Below are 20,684 nucleotides of genomic sequence, written 5' to 3' on the forward strand. Positions count from 1 at the left end.
CAGACCTTCAAGCTGACCCACATACCTGCTTTTAAAAGCACAATTTGATCATTTTGACACAGTTCCATAAAGCCATCAATGCGTTTGGCAAATTCCACTACATACTGTATAGCTTCTGTTATTTTGACTGCGCATAACTGCCACATTACCTCCCTTTGCTGTTTGAGAGAGAAGAGAAATGAAAAAATTACTAACCAAAGCTCACTGTCAGAAAGTAAAACTGAGCTAAAGAAAACCAAACAACAAAATGGAGTGAGTTCTCTCCAGCACTCCTGGCTACAGTGTGACCTCAAACCAGAGCCACATGTGGGTGAGTGACAATGCAACCATGGAAGACTTCTTCAGTCATGTCAGAATAGATCCAGCTCAGAGTACTTTTATCATAAGCCAAAAATGTCACAGTGTAATGATTTTGGTCATTTCAGTGGGAATTTTATTCACTGCATGAAAATAAAATGCCAATTTACACCAACAAGGCATGATCATATTTTTCCTATCAGCTTCTGTATTTTGTACTGAATGCAAATTATCAACCTAGCTCATCTCAGAAGAATATATACAAAGATGTCCATATATGAAGATCATCTTGATAAAAACATAAAGAAAACATACAAGTAGTGAGTTTTTCCAGTGTTGAAAATAATGCAGAATGAAATCACCTAAAGTAGAAAAAATTGTACTCTGAAAGGTTAAATATTTTTCTGTGGAAATGAAAAATATGTTCAAAGAACAGTGTGCTTCAGCAGTGCTTCCCAAGGCCATTTTCCAAAAGTAGCCAATTGGCAGCAGCTCGTGGACAGAAGGCATGTGGGAAATAACACTGATTAGATCTTACAATACCCTGGTGGCATGGCAGCACTGTGCTACTGCTCCACAGGTAAAACCCAAACACTGAGGGACAAGTGGAGCATGAATCAGGATTACAGTGAACCCCCAAGGCTGGAAATCTGATGGAGCTCTGTGTTTGTAAACTCCAACTCAAGCACAGCATGTAACATCACAAACTTGGTGGCTTCGCCTTTTGTTGTTGCCGATCCAGGACATTAAAATTTAAGAGAAGAAAATAACGTGCCAATTAGGATTGAAAAAATTCCTATTATTTCCTATTCTTTATCAGAGACAGATTTTAGGAGAATGTCTTTGCCTTCTCCTATACCTCTAAAAACCACAAATGCAGAAGATATCCTGACCATACTGCTGCTTTTGATTCTAGTGTATTATTTTTTTAAACACGCAGAAATATACATTCCTGATAGTAAGGAGAAAGCAGTGAAAAGTGAATTTTGCAGTGTGTTATGAAAATACCGTGCTTTAAAGAAACCATGCCATATCTTGGCATGCTTTTATACCTTGTTCTGATAGTTCTCAATTTCTTCCTGCAGAAAAGTTTGCCATGTTATCTGCTGCAACTCCTCTCTCAAGTACTGGCAAGTTTCCATGTGTGACTTGGAAATATTCTGTGCAAGATGTTCTAAAAGAAAGAGCAGAAAGCGACACGCGTTAGAAAGGCAAAGCTATCCCTTCAGACACGAGAAAAGCTCGTATACTTCAGTTGCAACAGGGGGAGGGGAGAGGGGGAGCCGAGAGAGAAAATTGCTTTGCTTTGGGTTTCCTCGGAGCCGGCGTCGGGAGGCGCAGCCATTGAACGGCCGGGCGGAGGAGCGGCCGCAGCCGCCGCCAGAGGGCGCCGCTGACCCAAAGTTGGGCAGAAAGCGGCGCCAAGGGGGGACACGGAGAGCGCGGGGGCACGGCCGGCACCGGGCCCGGGGGACAGCACGGACACGGACTGCAGCCGCAGCAACTGTGCGAACGAGAGCGGGTGCTGGACAAGGCCGTGCCGAACGCAGGACACGCCAGGGACGGGACAGGACAGGCAGGCAGAGCTGCCAGCGCCAAGAGGGAAATACAGTTACCACCTGTCTAGGGCTCTCTCAGGCAGGACTCTGGTTCCATGAGGCTGCCTGGGAGGGAAAAGTGTCTTTTTTTTTTTCCTACTCTCATAAAATTTAAAAAATATCATGAAAACGCATCTATTAGAGAATCCAGAAGATTAAGATAACACACTAAAAAATCCCTAACACTAGGGGTTGTTTTCCTTCAGCTTTAGAGTAGTCACCTAGTTTACTGCACATGATTTAAAATTTCCATACAATGTTTTAATTCCAAATAGAATTATTTTCTGCTGCTATACTTGATTAAAAGATGCATAATGCAGATTTATATTTATTAATAAAACCTGGTTCCATAAATGTTTAGGAACATTTTCAAAAGCCTGAATAGAATTTAGATACCCAAGTTCCACTTTTATTTAACTTCCCCTTTCCTACCCTGACCCTTCAGGTGGCATGTTCTCCTATCTTAGCATGTGACAAGTAGAGGCCTGGGAACTTGTCTCACAAAATCCTGCTTTGTTTGGCCACTGAAAATGAAGGCTCAAAGCAAGGAGGAATGGTGGTCACTACAACATGGAGGTATTCTGAGGGACTGCATTACTGGGTCTTCAGTGAAACTGGCTTTGTTTGATAATGATCAAACAACTCCCTACAAACTGAACTGCTGGACCAACATCTGTCAGTAGTTTGATTAGGATATTGCCTGAAAAGTCTTTAACATACAGATGAAATAAAAGCAGATTATATGTGCTACCTGGGCAATCAGTAAGGTAGAACACAATGTAATTTCTGCTTTGTCACCATAGCTTTGATGTATTTCAGAGCAGGTTTTTTTTTTTAACAAGTGTGTAGTTAAAACACTCGTTCTTGGCAGCAGCAGCTGACAGCATGATCCCTGTGCCCATGCAGGAGGTGAAATATTCCCATGTTATTCACAAACCTCTGCCTCACTTAGGGACTGCGTTTCAGCACACACCTAAATATTTTCATCGAACAGCCACACCTTTCTAAATTGAAACCTTCGTCTGGCAGACAAACATTCTTCAAACATTGTTCAGTAATGTTAATGCTGGGCACCCAATCATGCAGTGCAGGGTTTAAATGAAGCACTGTGTAAATAAATGTAAATAAAGGTAAGCAACAGGACAAACTTTGTTAGGCCAGTGGTCCAAACTCAACACTGGGCCTACAAAGGAAAAACCCTCTATTTTTTTTTTCTTTGGGTTTAACGTAGATCTTTTTAATACCTTCCATGAGAAAATTAGCAGTCATTTCACTGAGACAAAGCTAGCAGTGCTGCCTTTGTCCTGACATTTTCTTCTCCTTTTTACCTATCTGAAATTATTTGAACTGATGCGAGACACAATATTTTGGCTGTCAGGACAAATTACATTGTTGCAGCATTCTGCAACATAAGGACATTATAAAGCAAGCTTCTTGTGATTTCCTCTCTGCAAAACTTCTCAAAAGAACATAAAATAAACCACACAGAATTTTTAATGTGGAATACCTGATTTTTTGAACTATTTTTAGGTTTTCATAATAAAATAATTAGAAAAAATGTTGCTTCAGCAAGTTTTAAGAATCAATTTTAAATGCCTGGCTGCTTACATAAGTAATGGAATCATGAAACCAGTTCTTTGATGTCCTGTTCCACTTTGTTTATAACCAGTTCACACAGCACACTGTAACTCCAGTCTCAGCTGTTGACAAGTCATACTTGTGGAATTCAGCCTTAGTGTAATCATTAAGGGAAAAGTTTAAAGTAAAATGTGCTAATTAATGTGGTCGTTATAAGGCTCTTAGAGAAATTATCAAAACTTGCTACATTCAAAAATGTCCTTCAGTATCTGGGGCTAGATTGTCTTCAATAAGTGACAAGAACTGCCCTCAGATTAGCCCAGTGCTTTTCTCAGGTAAAGAGCAGAAGAAAATCAGCCTCATCACTTATTGTTAGGGGTAACAGTATAGAGGTAATGAGAAAGGAGATAAATTGTTAAAAAATAATCTGCAAATAAAGAAATACCCTGTTTTCTCAACACTAAAAATTACCTTCCTCATCAGTATTCCCAGGGTTCTACAGCAAGGACTGAAAGCAAAAGCAACACTGGTAGCACTGATTAACCCCAGTCCCCAGGGAGCTTTAGTCCAGAGCAGTAAGGAGTTCCCGTGTGCCCTGAGATCAAGCAGGGTATTTACTGTGCACTTCACACAAGAATGCCCATCCATGCCTACAGCTCTACTGAAGCAGCATTCTCACTAGCACTGGCTACACGTGCCACTTTAATCCAAAGGGTACTGTTAAGACAATTACAATGGAAGCTTTTCTCTCTCATTACCTAATTCTGCCATGGACACAGTTGGAGAGGTCTCCCCATTTGTAAAAGAACAATAAGGGAAGAAGCCCGATGCTGGTGTGTAGTCACATATTGGTTCTGGTTTGATTCCATTAATATCAAGACCCGACTGATCTGGAGAAGGCTGTATGTCTAAGTAGAAGCTGCTAACTGCAGAGTCTGCTTTGCTACCTTCAGGGGTATGCCCATCAATGTAATTACTGAGGTCGTCATGTAGCTCTGTTAACCCATTGGTGGTGATATTGTATGTTGGTGTGAGTGGTTCTGCCTCTCCGGGCTGCTGCTGGTGATCCCGCTGCTGCTGCTGCAGTCGGTGTTTCTGCACCTCGGCGTACAGGCTGTCCCTCTGCTTTTTTGACATTCGACCAAACTTTACAGCTGCAATACAGACACACAAGAGATTACATCTCTACACATCCACCACTGCCTTTTAATTGTGAGTCTTTCAACATTACATGGAAGGATACAGCACAAACCCAAATCTGCAGGATGGACAGACCTAAGAACCACTTCTCAGTTACAGGTACACAGCTGCAGCACCTGCTCTTTAAAACACTGTCTTGACATGCCACTGAAATGGACCATTAGAAGTCACTGGTTTAACTTAATTCATTGACTTTCCACTTCAGTGCTGGAAAGATTTTCTCTCGTATGCCCATTGAGGTTGACAGATGCTTATCTTCAGCATTCAAACCCTACCTAGAAAAATAGAAGCTAAACCAGAACACACTGGCCTGAGACAACTGTCCAGTTCCAACCAGCTGTACACTCATGCTGTGGAGTGAACCTAGAGTGTGGTGCCAACATGTGGGGGCTCTCTCAGTGTATCAACAGCAAGCTTTACTGAGACTGGGACTAAAGCATGTGGGAAGAACCACCAAACCTGCCAACAAAGCGCCTCTGTGACAGGCAAAAATGCTTAGTAGACGAGTAATTGTTAAACCTATGTGTGTGTGTGTGTGCACACAAGTGCATGTGTGTACCTCCACAGCATTACTACAACTTTGAGAAGCATTAGCTGTAAGCCAGCAGCAACTGGTTTGGGAATTTCCAGGGAATTCTCAAGGATGCAGCATGGGATTTCAAGGACCTGCATCAGCTGTAAAAGCTTCATCCTTTAGAAAGGCAACTACTGCCTTCAGCTTTTCTATAGGAAAACAAACATGGCAGAAGAAGTAGTCATTACATGATAACTGTTTCAGGTTTTTAGTCTCATGGCCAATAAAAAAAAATAAAGACAGTGTAATTCAAGAAGTAAATGTAATCTGGGAACAATCTCCTTGATAAGGCCTCATGCACCTAGAGTAATGTGTATGCATTTGTAGAACATGCAGCGCTGCTGTCACTGTGGCAGGGGAAAAGACTGAGTCAGATCTTCAAATGGGTAAGTGGTGGCAGCTCCCTTCCATCTGTGGGGGAGGCGTGCAAGTCTCAGCTGCAAAGCCAGTTCTGACTGAATTACATAAGCAACTGTTTGGCAGAGGCGGGCTTTCATCACTACTCAAGCTGCAATTTTGAGCTTAATATTTAACAGCGCTGGAACATCTTTTCTTCAGAATTCCATCTTTGAAAAAACACTGCATTATTTTTTTCTTTGTATTTTTTCCATTATTCATTATACACGTATTTAACTTCAGTTGATACTGTGAAGCAGTTCTGATCTGTACCCATGCACCAGGCAGTGCTACTTGCAACTACAGGAGGTCACTTAAGTTGGAATGAGTATATAGAGAATATATAAATATATAGAGAATATATCAATGAATATATGAATATATTAACATGAGAAAAACAAACCACATCTTCAAGAAATGACCAGAGACAAAGCTCTTAACTGAGAGCTATAACAGGTAAGAAAAAAGACAATTCCAAGAACTTCATACATGCCCTGATTTGTATATATTCGAGTATACAGCAGCATCTAAAAACATACAGCATATAACATAGAAAAATATGAAGCAACGTCTGCAACTCACTCGATGATCTCAACTATCAATGCACAATTAGCATGGAACTGCTGGTTTTTGGTTGCCCATGCACGAGAGCAGCCCTCGTGTCAGCACTTTGCAGGCAGCAGCGCTTACCATCCCGAGACATCCCCACAGCAAGGCATTTCTGTAAGCGGCAGTGCTGGCAGCGGTTCCGGCTGGTGCGGTCGATCAGACAGTTCTTCTGCCGGGGACACGAGTACGTGGCATTGCTCTGCTGACTCCTCCTGAAAAAGCCCTGCCGTGCCACGGCAGAACACAAGTCAAGGAGCTGTTAACTGATGGAGCAAATAAAGACTCTCAAGGATAGCAAGGATAGCATACTTAAAAGAAAAGAAGTTCAAGTCTTTAGTTTTAACTTCCTTTAGTCTACAGTCAACTAAAGGAAGTTAAAACTAAAGGTTTTGTTGGTTTTTTTTCCATCTCCTAGAAATAAACCAAAACCAGTAACTAGCAAGAAGCAGTTCACTTGAAAAGCGTTGTAACACGTAAAGGAATTACACTTTTTATTCACTGATTTTACATATCCCATATTACATATGGTAGACTAGCTCTTTTCAAATGAGATAAAACTAATTATAGACCTTGATTTCCTATCTTTCCTGGGTTGTCATAGTTCTCCAAAATAGGGAGGACTCAACAGCTACCACCCTGTTCTGCTCTCTAGAGTGACAGTGGCAGGCTCTGATGTTCAGCCTTGCCAGTGTCTGTATGTGTTTAAAAATACACAGCACGATGCTGAACAGTTTCTCCTGCAAAGGACAACTTCTTAACATGTTTTTTAAAGATTCACAGAATCATTAAGATGGAAAAAGACCTCTAAGATCATCAAGCCCAAACATCACCCCAGCACCACTGTGTTCACCACTAAACCTAAAGTGCCACATTCACACACCTTTCTGAACACTTCCAGGGATAGTGATTCCACCATTTCCATGGACAGTCTAATCCAATGCCTGCCCACCCTTTCAAATCTTCAACCTTTCAGTGAAGATTTTTTTTCTGAATATCCAACTGAAACTTGCCCTACCACAACATGAGGCCATCTTCTTTTGTCCTGTTGCTGGCTCCACGGGAGAAGAGCCTGACCCCCGACTGGCTCCATCTTCCTATCAGGGAGTTGTAGAAAGTGAGGTGGTCACACCTGAGCCTCCTCTTCACCAGATTAAATAACCTCAGCACCTTCGGCTGTTCCTTATCAGACTTAAAGCCAGTAACAGACTTGTGCTCCAGAGCCTTCCCCTGCTGTGGTGCCCCTCTCTGGACCTGTCGGGTTCGGCTGTCTGTCTCTGCCCCGACACGGGTAGTGTGGTTCTTGGGTGGCACGCGTTTCAAAGGACGAGTCTGGACTCTTCAGCTTTTTGATCTTCGGATTGTTTATTATTTCTTATCTACAAAATTTTCTGTCTGCCCAACAGAGGTCTGATCTGCAAGCAGTCACAGGCACTCTCTGACCACCCACGGGGCGGTCATGTCTTTTTATACTAATATCTACGTACATAATATTTACCTTTATTTTCCAATGCTTTTCACCCATGTTAGCAAGTGCACTTTCACCATAAACCAATCCCCAAATGCCAACATCACTACAGGAGATGGAGGACAAGAAGAAGGAAGAAGAAGGACGAGACACACCCTGATCCCTCCATCTTGTCTCCATAACCCCCTGTACCCAAAAACCTTAAAGTCTATATTTCACCCTCTAAATGTGTCCCTTTTACACCCTTCACTCTAAAGTGATTCTCTTGTCCTCAAACTCTTGTTATTTCTGTGGATGGATCAAAATCAAGCCACCAGACACTTCTGGCAACATTCCAGGATTTTCGAGACCCCCAAGGGTTCTCCTGGCATCTCTGGACATCAGGAATGATGTGCTGAGATCCCACATGGACCCACTCCAGCCCCTCAATGTCACAAGTCTGAGGGGCCCAAAACCAGGCACAGCACCTGAGGTGCCTCACTAGTGCCCAGGACAGAGGGATGGTCACTGCACTGCTGCTGTCACCTACTGCTGCTATTGTGAGAGTTAGATGCTGACAGCCCAAGTTTTGTTCAACTTTGTGCAGGATTTAGATTCTTAAGGAGGGGAAAAGCTAAAACACGTTTTATGTATGATCTCTCTCCTGAGTAACCCCAGCTCCAAAGCAAGCTTGGAAGGTTACACACAGCTACAACTATTGTCTCCTCCAGAGAGGTGCATGTCATTAACCACTCTGCAGCTGCTTGCTTTGAAGTCCATTTCATCCTTTTGCCACAGACTACCCAAACATAAGCTGCTGTGTGTGTAATACCTACTTCACAAGGATTCTGCAAAGATGCAGTCATTCTAAAGAGGCATTTGAGAGCAGTGAGCACACTATTTTAGTTTTACGTTGCCACATAATGGATTAATTAACAGTGCTGCAAAGAAAATAGCTCCTTGGAAAGGCTGGGCACCTTTTAATTAAAGCTGGACTTTTACCAATTTGTTATTTACTCAAAGGTTTCATGCTGGAGTCCCTCAGCACATGCACAGATACTTGGTGAAGCAAACAAAGGAAGGACATCTGTATGACAAGTCTCAAGTAGCTCCTATCAAACCGGCTGCAGACAGAAACATGGCAAATCACAAAACACTGAGACAAAGCCCCTGCTCAATCTTAGCAGGAAGGCACCAGTCTTTGTTGCTTACACTCCTTTTATTAAAGCTTTACTAGGGAAACATGGAATATTAAAAAAAAAAACAAACTGAAAATGCTGTCTTTAATCCTGTTCTCCTGTTCATAATTTGTTACCCTTTTTTCCTGGTCATTGTTTCTATATGACGGAGCTTTCATCCACTTTTTTCATGTTTGTCAATAGGTAATTGTGACTGAGACTGAAAGTATTGCACATATTGAGCTCCAATTGAATGCATTTCACCCTATAATAATAATTCAACCTGAAATACCATGGAAATGGCTACCATTCCAACATCACAACTGATCCCTCCAGAGAAACCAACTCTTGGTAAGTACATGGATTCATTTCTAGTTCTGGGAGCACCATCAGTGGAGTCTGTCACTCCAGTGCAAGTGCAAGTGTGTTCACCACTAAACTCCAAGTGCAATGCCATTCACCACAAAAACAGGATTAGGGATTGAGCTGACCAGTGACTGGTCAAGGTTGTGCATCAGTCCCTGAAAATTTCAGTTCTCCAAACACTCTTCTAGTTACACTGAATGACATGCTCACACATGAGCTGCATGAAACCCTCTGCCACCTCTGAGATTCTGCAAGTCAGCCTAAACAGTATGTGAAACCAACATGTCCCAATAACCTCAAGGATCCATATGTTTTCCTTTAGCTGAGATATATATATGTACACTGATTCTGAATTGCCACTTCGGCATATTTTATTAAGAATAGCCTTGTCAAACTGAATATTATTTTTAGTATTATAATGGAGAAAATACTGGCCTTTTTCCTTTTCCAGATTTTCCCTAGAGACACAGCTGCTCAATACATTTTAGTGTACAATATATCAGCTAAGTTACAGCTTGAAGCTAAATTTCCAGTAGAGCAGAAATGCCTGAACCCAGGCCTTTAAAAGCACTTGCACTTCACAAACCAGAGATACAGTAAATTGCTTTTAAAAACAAACCCAAGAAAACATCAGCACTAGGTAAAAGAAAGAAGAAACCTTGCCACAAACTTCAAAAGCTAATCTAAACTTGTCCAGAGCTCAGAAACACAGGTATCTGACATGTGGGAGTGAATTGACAACGAAGGTCAAGTGAGGATTTTTGTTCTATGGTGCTGTCATTTACTTGTGAGTTATGTAAGGTTTTGGTGGTCCTTGGGCTTTCACATCACTGTAAGACACGTGGGGAAGCCCCTATTACAGGAGCCTTCTGTAAGTACCTACAGTTTCTTTCTGGGCTTTTTCTCTCCTTTATTAAAAGGAGAACACTCTATTCTGTTGTTCTATTCCCTCTCTTTTGCCAGAGGCACAGAGCTGGCTATAATTTTTCCACCAGGAAGGAGGAGGTGGATGCATCCTTGGTACACGTGTATACATTCAAGCCTTATGCAAGCCAGCCCAGGCCACATGCTTTTTATTGCGTGCATGTTTACAACCATTACTTATGCGACCGAATGGGCCCAGGCAGAGCCACCCGTCCTGATCAGCACAGACAGAGGCTGGGGCTGCACTGCAGCAGCCCCGGTGTCAGAGCACTCCGGCCCACGCCACCTTGGGCCACGTCTCGGCCCCTCCTGATGGCAGCACCAAGATCCAGCCCCAGCCACTGAGCTCTGCACATTCCCTTTTCCTCCTGCAGATGGATCCACTTGGTGCCAGAAGAGCAGAGCAGTAACAAGCCACAGCTTGGTCCCTGTGTTTCAGACTCCTGTTTATACCAACACAGTCTATGGGTGTTCGTTCACTGCCACGAAATCAGGTTTGGGGAAAAAAACAGCACAGGAACTTTTCATCTGTAAGTCAGTTGGAATAACAACTTGTTAAAAAAGGACTTTGAAATGTGAATAGCAGTTTTTGCAAAGTCTATTAATAGTGTCAGTGGCTCCTCTCCTCAGCAGCTCAGCACTGGAGACGTTGGTGTCTGAGCTGGCTCCTGAGCCAGCTGTGCCTCCCTGGTGTCCCCGATGGCACCGCACGCGCTCCCTCTGCACCGCGCATGGGCTGAAACACTGAGCTCATGTTTGGTCTTTTGACAAATTTTCATTTAATGAATTGATTCCTACAGTTCATTAACATACCCACTTCCACTTCTGTATACACATATGTCTTAATTAGCTGCTCATTGGCTGTTTAATTACAAGAAAACAGCTGACAGCTGCCTTGCTGCATCCTAATGGCAGAGTTTTGGAATGACTGTATGCGAGCCTGTGACAACAAAGGCTTATTCATAATCCCATGATTTATGGCTAATACTTAAAGACTTCCACGTATCATTAAGTTTTGCAATATTCTGAGCAATTAACAATTAGTGTTGGGGGGGAGTAATTATTTTGCTGTTTTCTAAAGCAAACCAACACAAATTTTCTTCAAAGAAACATCAGAAAAATACACTGTAATACAAAAGACAGGCAAACATTCAAATTGGATTTTTAACCCTTTTATGACCACCAGCACGTATTTTAGTTGTTAAGGCAGGAGAGTGCTCTGACAGTATTGTTTAATAAACTGTGTTAATAAAGACAAAGTCGTAGTGTCACTGAAAACAGAGTAAAAACCTCTCAGCTTTACATCAGTAATAAAGACAGGAGTGAGCTTGTGTTTGTCAACAAATGAAAGCAAGATGGGCAGGGACAGCACACCAGAACAAGATCATCTGAGGTCTTAAAAGACACAAGAGACAAAAGCCAGTACTGATAAACCTTCTGATAAGCATCTCAAATGCCCAGAAATGCCCTGCATGAGAGGTTTTGTTAGATCAGCTACATGCAGTCAGGTAAAGAGAGGGATTGCTGCTGCACTGGTGGGTCAGGTGGGCATGAACTATTGACAGCAAAACCAAGTAACTGCATCTGCAAATTAAATTATATAGTTCATTGTATGACCATGTGGAACTGAATTCAACTTCCAGCTAGGAGAAAAGAACATGGATGTGTACAAACCAGTTTCCTTTCCCAGCATGGTCCTTCCTACAGCATAAAAGGCTGTTAATGGGTTCCCACAACTAATGGTTGAGTGAAGTGCTCCATACAGATACCATTGTTTTCAGCAGTGCTCCTGCAACTACCCTCTCTTAAAAAATTTATTTTATTTGTAATAAGCCACAGAAGACTTCCAAGATAAAGTGTAAAATACAGCCTGGCTCAAACCTCAAATTTTCAGTTCAGGGGGACATGATGAAGGGTGTTAAATTTTACTTTTTTAAAGGCAGATTTAAATTGAGCTGAATAGGCTGAGGGGTCAGCAGTACTCAATGCCTTTGCAAAACACTGCCACTAACTTCCTAAGAACAGCCAGCAACATCACAGCACAGTAGGAAATGAAAACTTCCCAAGAAAACACTAATGGGGTTTACTACAAATCTTCAAGTCTAGTAATGTGAAATGCAGTGTAACAACTCAACCTGGTCAGAACACTTTCAAGTCTATGAAATGCAACGGCTGCAAAGCAGCAGAAGAGCAACAGGACCAGCAAAAGTCAATCTGACAAGAGCTGGTCTGTGATTTCATCCCTGATACAGACTAGGTTTTGAATAAACTGTATTTCTGCTGTTTATCAGTATTTCCAGAGTAACATTTAAGTTAACATTAGGATTAAGTAACATTAAAGTTCACACCAAACTGGAATGAAACCAGTCCAAGCTGAAACACCCCACTTTGCTGTGGCTGTTGCTGCCTGTAGATCATTCCTGACAGGCTTGGCTTGAGGGCAGCAGCACAGCTGCTCCCTCCTGACAGCCACAGCCCTGCTCCTGCCATCTGATGCACGTGGGTGGGTTTGTGGCACCTGTGCAGAACGTCACTGACTGCTCTGGGACTGTGCAGGGCATGGGCTGCAGGAGCCAAGGCACAGCACTGGCAATGAGCTCTCTGCAGCCAGGTACTTTTTACAAAAGAAGCTTTAGCATAACATGAAGAGCAACAAGAGCATGCTCAAACCTGCAGCAGTCACAGCCACAGAAAAGCTGGGAAAAGAAAGTCATACCAATCCACACCTGGCTGCTTTGGCAGGAGCCAAGCTATGCCAACCTTTTCACCAGCCAAAATAGTTCTGTTGGGTGAGACTTTGTTGACAGTACTGTGGAAGAGCGTAGCACAAGAATCCAGAGCCACAGCAGGTCATTTTATGCTGCTTAGGCCATGACCATGTAAACTCCTCCTGTGACTTGTGCCCACCAGCAGTACCCCAGTCTGCCAGTCTGGGCTCTGGCATTAAAGAAGACTGAGCTTCTTCAGGAGTGAGCTTCTCAAAGGAAGGTAACTTGGTTAACCAAGTATTAATTGGCTTTCAAATTCTGTCTGAAATTGTATGGCTACAAAACTTCACTGTGCTCCTTTAAGAGAAGGAGAAAATGCCTAAATCATTCACTGGGATACTCTTAATTCTCACCTTCTGCCTTCAAGGTTCAGAGGGGTTTCAGTGTGCTGAGCACCCCTGCCTGCTTGCCCTCCCTTCTGCCCTTCTCACCAGCCGACCCTTCTGCTGGAATCCTCAGAAGCAGAGGATTGCACAGAGCTCCAACAGAACTGGATTTATAGAGCACTTGAAGGAAAATTATTTGTTCTAAAACACAGTATACTGCACACACATTCTCACTAAGTGCATGAAGATGAAGGAAGGCAAACACAGCTGGCAGCTTCCCTGTCCCTGGGCTCCTGCTCTGCAAGCAGCCCCGTGTGGGGAGGCCCAGCCGGGCGCCCCGTTAACCCTGCTGTGTCTGCACTCAGGTTTGGGTGTCATGGATCTCTCTCCCAGGTACTCTGGTCCCAGACCATCTAAAGATTAAAGAGCTCTCAGACCCTGAACACAACTTGATCCTTGACAAGACAGTCAAAGAGCAGAATTCTCACAACAAATGTCTGCACTTCCCACAGCTGAAATCTCACAAAGACTGCTTAACAACATAAACCTGGAAAAAGCCACCACTTTGTTATCAATGCATTTTTAGTACATTTCTTGTATTTTCCATAGTAACAGCAGTCAGAAAGGGCAGAAGGTGCTGTTCCCATATCATTCCAAGATTCTTAACTTATTTTTTTTTCCTTCATTGTTACCAATACTTCCATAAGACTGAGAGGATGTGTTAATGAAAACACAAAAATCTTCCTGGGAAAAACACAAAAGAGAACTTCATAATGTGAATGCAAGGAAGCTACTTTTTGAAGATGGGTTGTAGTATCAAGCAGGTCAGGAGAGTAGACTAAAAACTACTATAATCATCAATTCTTCACACCTCAAGTATAGATTAAGAGGAGAAAACCTATCAGCATGGGATTGCAACATTCATCCATGAAGAGAAGAACAAGCCAGAGCATGCTGTGCACACTGTGTCACCCCAAGCCAGCGCTGTAATTCTGCACTAGGGATCAAAAGGAGTGATCAGCTTCACTCCTGCCTGCTGTTGGCACTGTCCAGTTAATTCCTGGTTGTAACAGACACACTGAACAAAACAGAAATGCAATCCTTGTTCACTTGATTTACCAAAGGTACAACTCCAGGAAAAACTTCAAAGCCTAAACCTTGCACAGCAGTGTTTGCACTGCAAGGAACAGGCAGTGGCCTCAGCCAGACCTGAGCATGCTGAACAGCAGGAGCACGGGCTACTGTGCAACAACATCTCCCCCGCCAAACGGAAGAGATTTGTAACTGCAGCAGAGTGCAAAAGAAAACAGAGGGGTGAGCTCTCGCCTATTTCAGCAGAGCTTCATAGCAACTTACAGAGCAAAACCACACAGGGAGATTGAAAAAAGCCGGACTTGTCCTCCCTCAGCTGAATGCACTGAATGCTCTTGGTGCTGTGCTTGAAGCAGATCATCTCTGTACCTCTTCTGTTTATGCAGAGAGAGACAATGCACAGCACACCTAGCACAAACGTGTGATTTGGAGGATTGTCCTAAAATCTGCAGCAGTGTAATTGTGTGTGTGTCATGGAAACATCCTATTTAAGGTCCAAATAAAACCAGTACTTCAGAATCCCCAACTATTTTATATTCAACTTAGGAGCAATGCTTGCTCTTTAAAAAAAGAAGGAAAATTATCACTATCAAAAGGCTAAAATGCTTCTTTTCAGACTTAATATTTTAGAAGCTTACCTTGCAGCCTTCACATGTAATGACACCATAATGGATTCCTGATGATTTGTCTCCACAGATCTTGCATGGAATAATTTCAATTTGAGCTGCAACAGAAGCACGCAACCAGTTAATTACATTTTCTTTTAAACACCTTATAAAAGCATTCCCTGATCAGCGTTTGTACAGTGAAAACTAATAACCTGCTAAACATTATACTGCATTAACTATTCATTGCTGAACTGCAAGGATCCCCTAGAGCTTTGGACTAAATTATGGCTGCTCGTTATATAATAGCTTTTGGGTTATTAAAATGGGTCATTTGAGAAGGTGTTTAAGAACCCACCAGAAGGCTGGAATCAGCATTTCAAAGCCAAAAAGAATAGGAGAGTTCACATTTTGGCCAAAGAGCTAAGATGACACTAGAAAGGTTTCTTCCAACTGTATTCATACAAGACCATAGCAGGTAATGTTAAAGCCTGCCCTGCCTGGAAGCAAATGCACCACGTCCACCACAGCCACCAACATCCACCCAACCCTAAAGAGAAGTTACACGGTGAAAGCAACCCCATTTTGCATGTCCAAAACTTGCCTATCTGAACAGAAAGGGAATTGCTACCTATTTGTGTGTTATCTACCACAGAACAAACACGGCAGGAAAACACAGCAGCACTCAGTTTACTGAAACCAGAGGAACTGGCACAGTCTGGAAAATGCCATTCATTTATAAGGCATGAAAGCCCTGATAAATGTAGTTTCATACATATAAACCCACGCACTGATTTCAGTTTGGTCGTGACTAGCTCTAAATCCAGCACCTTCCCATGTGAATACACAGGCCCAAGAAGGGACTCCTGCATGCTCAGGGACACCTCTCACTGCTTGTGGAGCACATGGCTGCAGTTGTTCTGCTGGAAAGCTTGGGCAGGCTGTGCACAGGCAGGGCTGCAGTGATCAACAGCAGCAGGGCACACATCACACCTTGTGCTTGGGGGTGCCCACAAACCCCAGCACACACAGGTGGGTGACTGAAATCCCAGGAAAGCCTCTGCTCTGGCACACTGTGTTAGGATGAAGCTGCACCAGTGCTCTGGACAGGCCTTAGTTGGAACAGTGCAAGTGCAGCTCTTGCTGTGTCTGTAACTGTGACACATTAACAAGTGCTGTTCACCTCCTTGAGGAGCTCAAACCCATTCACGAGCTGCCTGACTGTTTAAAAGAGCTCCTCTTTCATCCAATTTACAGCTCTCCAGTCTGTGACAACACACAAAATCACATCTAATACTGCTGTCTTACAATGTATTGGCCTGATTTCAGTTCTACTCTGCTCTCAAAAGGTCATGTCCACGCTAAAAACATTGCATTCTGCATGCCATTGAATCCCTAACTGGATACTTATTATTAATCAAGAGTCATCTTGATTAATAACAGCAGTGCTACTGTGTGCTCCATTCCACTGCAGCACGACACAGCTCAGGATCTGGCCCAAAGCACAAGATCATTCTAAAGCAGAAGCCTAGAGGACTTGCAGCACAGCACTGACTGTGCGAAAACATCCCCCCAAAACATTCTCCAGGTGACACCAAATACAACAATGTGGCAGCTGAGCAGCCCCAAATGGGAGCTATTTGCTCCTGGGAAGCCAAGAGCAGCCCCCCCACTCTGCTGGGGAAGGCTACAGGGCTTTGGTCAGGCAGGTCTGTATCAGCAGCTTTCCAAGCAGTCCCACACAGCAGGACACCACTGCTATCTGCTCCCATCACAAGAACCTTGGCATCCCCGACCTTCAAACCCACCATCCCTGCAGCAATAAAACAACAGGCTGAAATTAAGAGGTCTGTTTAGGACACTTAAGGAAGGAAATGCCTCTTCCCCAAAAATGGTTTTAATTTCACTTAGCTTTCAGCTAACACATTAAACACAATGGAGCAGGAAGTGAACTAATAAAAGGGAAAAAATAACGTGTGTGCTGTTTCATTAATGTGCTACATTAATTATTACTGGAGCCTCCTATGTTTATGAGCTTGTGGCAGAAAGGCTGGCATAACCCCCTCCCTTCACATCAACAAATTGGAGAACAGACTGGAATTCACAGAAACTCAGAATTTGTATCATGTGCAGTTCAAATTCAGAGAGCAATCCTGTGGGCAAATTCCAGAATAGCTCTACCAAATCCCAGTTGTGCCTTTTCGACATATGATTATTTTTCTCCTGTGCTGCAGTGAATCAGCAGCCTGCTGCAGCTCCTTGGACAGGGTAGTGACAAGGCTTATCTCCACAGCTACATGGCAATGTATTTTTTACATTTCACTTTTATATACATAATTACTGCCTTATTTTGAATAGGTATGATATAATTGGATCTAGTTTATCTACAATCTCCAGCATGTTAGTTAAATCACCCATGAAGCCTGTCTATGCAATCCCTATTTCTTTAGCAACAGGACGTTTGCAGAGCGTTTCTGAAGGAATGTAACATGCCTTCAAAGTGATGGCCTAAAGCTAGGTTAGTAATAGTCTAAAAGGTGCCATAATTAGTCCCAAATGCATTTTCCAGGGTGCTTTACTGCTATAAGAGAATCTCCACAGATTCACAGGCTCCGGCTGTGCCAGCGTTTGCGCAACATCATTTTTATGAGCTCTGGCACCAAATCAGGTATAGTTTTAGAATTCCTGATTTCCTCAAATTTACATCTTCAAGGTACTTACTTTCAATTAGGCACACAGCATTTAAAACTGCAACTGAGTGCTGCACTCAGAGATGCAGGACAACGGGATGAATCTCAGAAGCACAGATCGCTGGGGACTGCCACAACCAATTGTAGTACAAATGAATGCACTGAGAGATCAGATCAATTACTGCTCCACGTGGTGCCTGTGCAAATCAACTCATTGGTATGGAACCCCTGTCGCAGGTTCATACACTTCCCATACAGCATGAAAGGACTTAAGATACTTTAAACTTACTAAATGCAAATTGCCTGTGCCAAGATTATGCATTTTTTCTTACAAGGGTGAAAATATTTTCCCCACTTTTAACTTTGACATGCAAATATGTACTTGCTAAAACCTTGTTCTTATGCAAACAAGGCAGGTGGGAAATATTTTTACATGTCAAGAATATGTTCCGACTTGGTTTCTCACATTCCCAGAGTTACTTAAAGCTTCCTACTGTGCTCAAATTAATTGTACCTGCTCTCTGCTTACATTTATTTATATGGTATATTTTTCAAGATTACATAAAATACTCTAATTCATGCTTTAGACTAGAATTAGCCTAAATTACAGTTTACAATTTCTGTCTCCTGGGGTGGTGCTCAGGCTGATTCAGGCTGGTTCATGCATGAGCAAATTATTTCTTAAATATGAACTGCAGAAAAAAAACAACTCTTGTGGTTGCTTAGGAACTGCCACAGATACCCAGGTGACAGATGTAGTTTGTATTCCCAGATTAAAGGCCTAAGACTCTTTCACACCCTGAAATAACAGTGCTCCACAATCCTACCAAGGCTGTCCTGTGCCAAAGGCAGCAAAGAGGAGGAATAAAAGCCCAAACAAACCACCAAGAGCAACAAATGGAAGCTGGAGCACGAGACCCACCACCAAACAAGATGCTCTGAAAGGGCTCCTGAGAGAAAGAAGGGACCTTCCAAGGGCTGGAGGCAGCAATCCCTCCAAACTGATGTCAACAGGCTCATCTGCACAGCACAGGAGATGCTCCTCTGCCACCCACCAGCACCCCTCAGTTCATGTGCCTTCCCTTGGAGCTGTTCCTATCTCCAGACTGCCTGCAATGTCAAATGAGCTTCCAGAAAAGAGTGTGGACCCTGATCCGCTCAAAATCAGACTGAACAGGAACTCAAGCCCAAGGATTACAGGGAAAAGAACACCCACTGTTTTTCCCCCTGAACATTTATTCTTCCTCCCTCCACTCTGTCTTCAGACAGCAACTGTGTGAGGTAGCTCTGGTATGCTTAAATAACACCACTGCCTCCACCTAATTCCTAGGGAACGTGCCAGTGGGAGCACTCCATGACATCTGCTGGAACAGCACAATGTGCCTTATTCCCTCCTGCTCCAGGGGAGTTTGTTCCCCAAACCTGGAACAGTTTCACTGCGTTTCCCGCCTGTTCCAAGTTCCCTCCCCCAACCAAATCCCCTAGACAGCCTCTCCCATTTTATTAATTCCCACATCATGAAATGTTGCTTTATTCCTTGTCCAGTTTTTTCAGTAGAGAAGCAAGAAAATCTAATTCTGTATCTATAAGGGAATGCACTGTACAACTCATCATAATCTTTGATTTCTCTCTTCCTAACTCACTGGGGCAGACAGATCAGGGCAAGAGCCTGTACAGCCAAGCAAAGCACAGGTCACCTTTCTCCCCAGCTCTGTCACTTAAACAGAAACACACAGAGCCTCAGTGTGTTACCAGCTCACTTTGAAGAGCACAGAGAAAAAAACTGTTTTCCAAAGACAGAAGTTTTTTCCTCCCCATTAACATTTGTGAATAAAATGCTTGTTTCTAGTTAATTAATTGTCTTGGGGTAGAAAAAGGATTTTTCCTTTCCTTTCCTCCTTCTGCTTTCACACTGTTATTTTAAAATTGTACATGCACACAGTTAATAATTTTTCCCAATTCTCGACAGGTAGGAAACCTCAGATTTGGTATCTTGGGAAGAGCTCTTCAGTGAATGCAAAAATTGGTCCCATGTCTGCCTTTTAGGGGAGATCCATCCAGCTGACCTGAGTGATCTAGAAAGTTGGGTAATTAATGAAGTTAATTGTCTTCACTGCTCTAGCGTGAAGGCAGGAAGAGAGGAAAGGAAGGGAGAAAGCAAGAAGGAAAAAGGGCATATGATTCATCTTATTCATAACAGACAACACCAACCCTTGAGTGGAGAAGCCTCCTCTTCACTCAACAGTGAAGGAATTTAATGATATTTTAATTACAAGCCTAACTTTTAGAAGGTGAAAGTCAGGTAAATCCCACTATGTCTTACTATTTCTGAATTTAAAAATTAGCATTTTCTGGAAAGGAAAACCTGTGCAGAAGGTGCTCCCTCCTGCCAGGGTACGTGGAGTCCCAGCTGCCTGGCGCCACCGAGACAGGAGCACGTCTGAGGAGCTCTGGCCACAGCTCCCAAGGCAGGCACGTGCAGGAACTGCAGGGATACCCTCCTGCACCCAGCACGGAGGGACTCAGGCAGAGGCTGCTGGGTCTGCAGGAACTGCAGGGATACCCTCCTGCACCCAGCACGGAGGGACTCAGGCAGAGGCTGCTGGGTCTGCAGGAACTGCAGGGATACCCTCCTGCACCCAGCACGGAGGGACTCAGGCAGAGGCTGCTGGGTCTGCCAGACCGGCCCCTACTCCTGAGAGCCTCTGTGGGCACTCCTCACATGCACGGCTCTCCAGGAAAGCATCCCCAGCTGCCCAGGGCTGCAGCTGGCACTGCTGGGGCTCGGGGCACTGCTGCAGGAGCCATCCCTTCCCTGGCTGCAGCCCTGCCGAGGGTGGCGTGGCTCACCTGTGCCCAGCCAATTCAGAGGGGCTCTGCAATGCTCATGATGCACACACAAACTGGGCCGAGCTGCTTCTAGAGGGATGCAGTTTGTGCCAGACATCCCTGCTAGTGCTGTTTGTAAGTATATTGATTAAATTAGGAGGCATACATATTCAGTGACATATTCATCCATATTCATTGGCTCAAACAAGG

At 43.5% G+C, this 20,684-nt stretch overlaps 1 protein-coding gene across 1 annotated transcript in view; it reads right to left on the reverse strand.

Annotated features, from left to right (window-relative positions):
• The window catches only part of RORA (RAR related orphan receptor A), a 352,398-nt gene that overhangs the window by 5,558 nt on the left and 326,156 nt on the right, over positions 1 to 20,684 (reverse strand). The window contains exons 3-7 of the mRNA XM_066558776.1: positions 14,989 to 15,074; positions 6,334 to 6,475; positions 4,232 to 4,627; positions 1,350 to 1,471; positions 26 to 158 (exon numbers count right to left, since the gene is read on the reverse strand). Coding sequence (XP_066414873.1) covers positions 26 to 158; positions 1,350 to 1,471; positions 4,232 to 4,627; positions 6,334 to 6,475; positions 14,989 to 15,074 — 879 coding nt within the window. The remainder of the gene's footprint in view (positions 1 to 25; positions 159 to 1,349; positions 1,472 to 4,231; positions 4,628 to 6,333; positions 6,476 to 14,988; positions 15,075 to 20,684) is intronic.

This window comes from Molothrus aeneus, chromosome 13 (genome assembly GCF_037042795.1).
Source record: "Molothrus aeneus isolate 106 chromosome 13, BPBGC_Maene_1.0, whole genome shotgun sequence".
NCBI classification, from domain to species: domain Eukaryota; kingdom Metazoa; phylum Chordata; class Aves; order Passeriformes; family Icteridae; genus Molothrus; species Molothrus aeneus.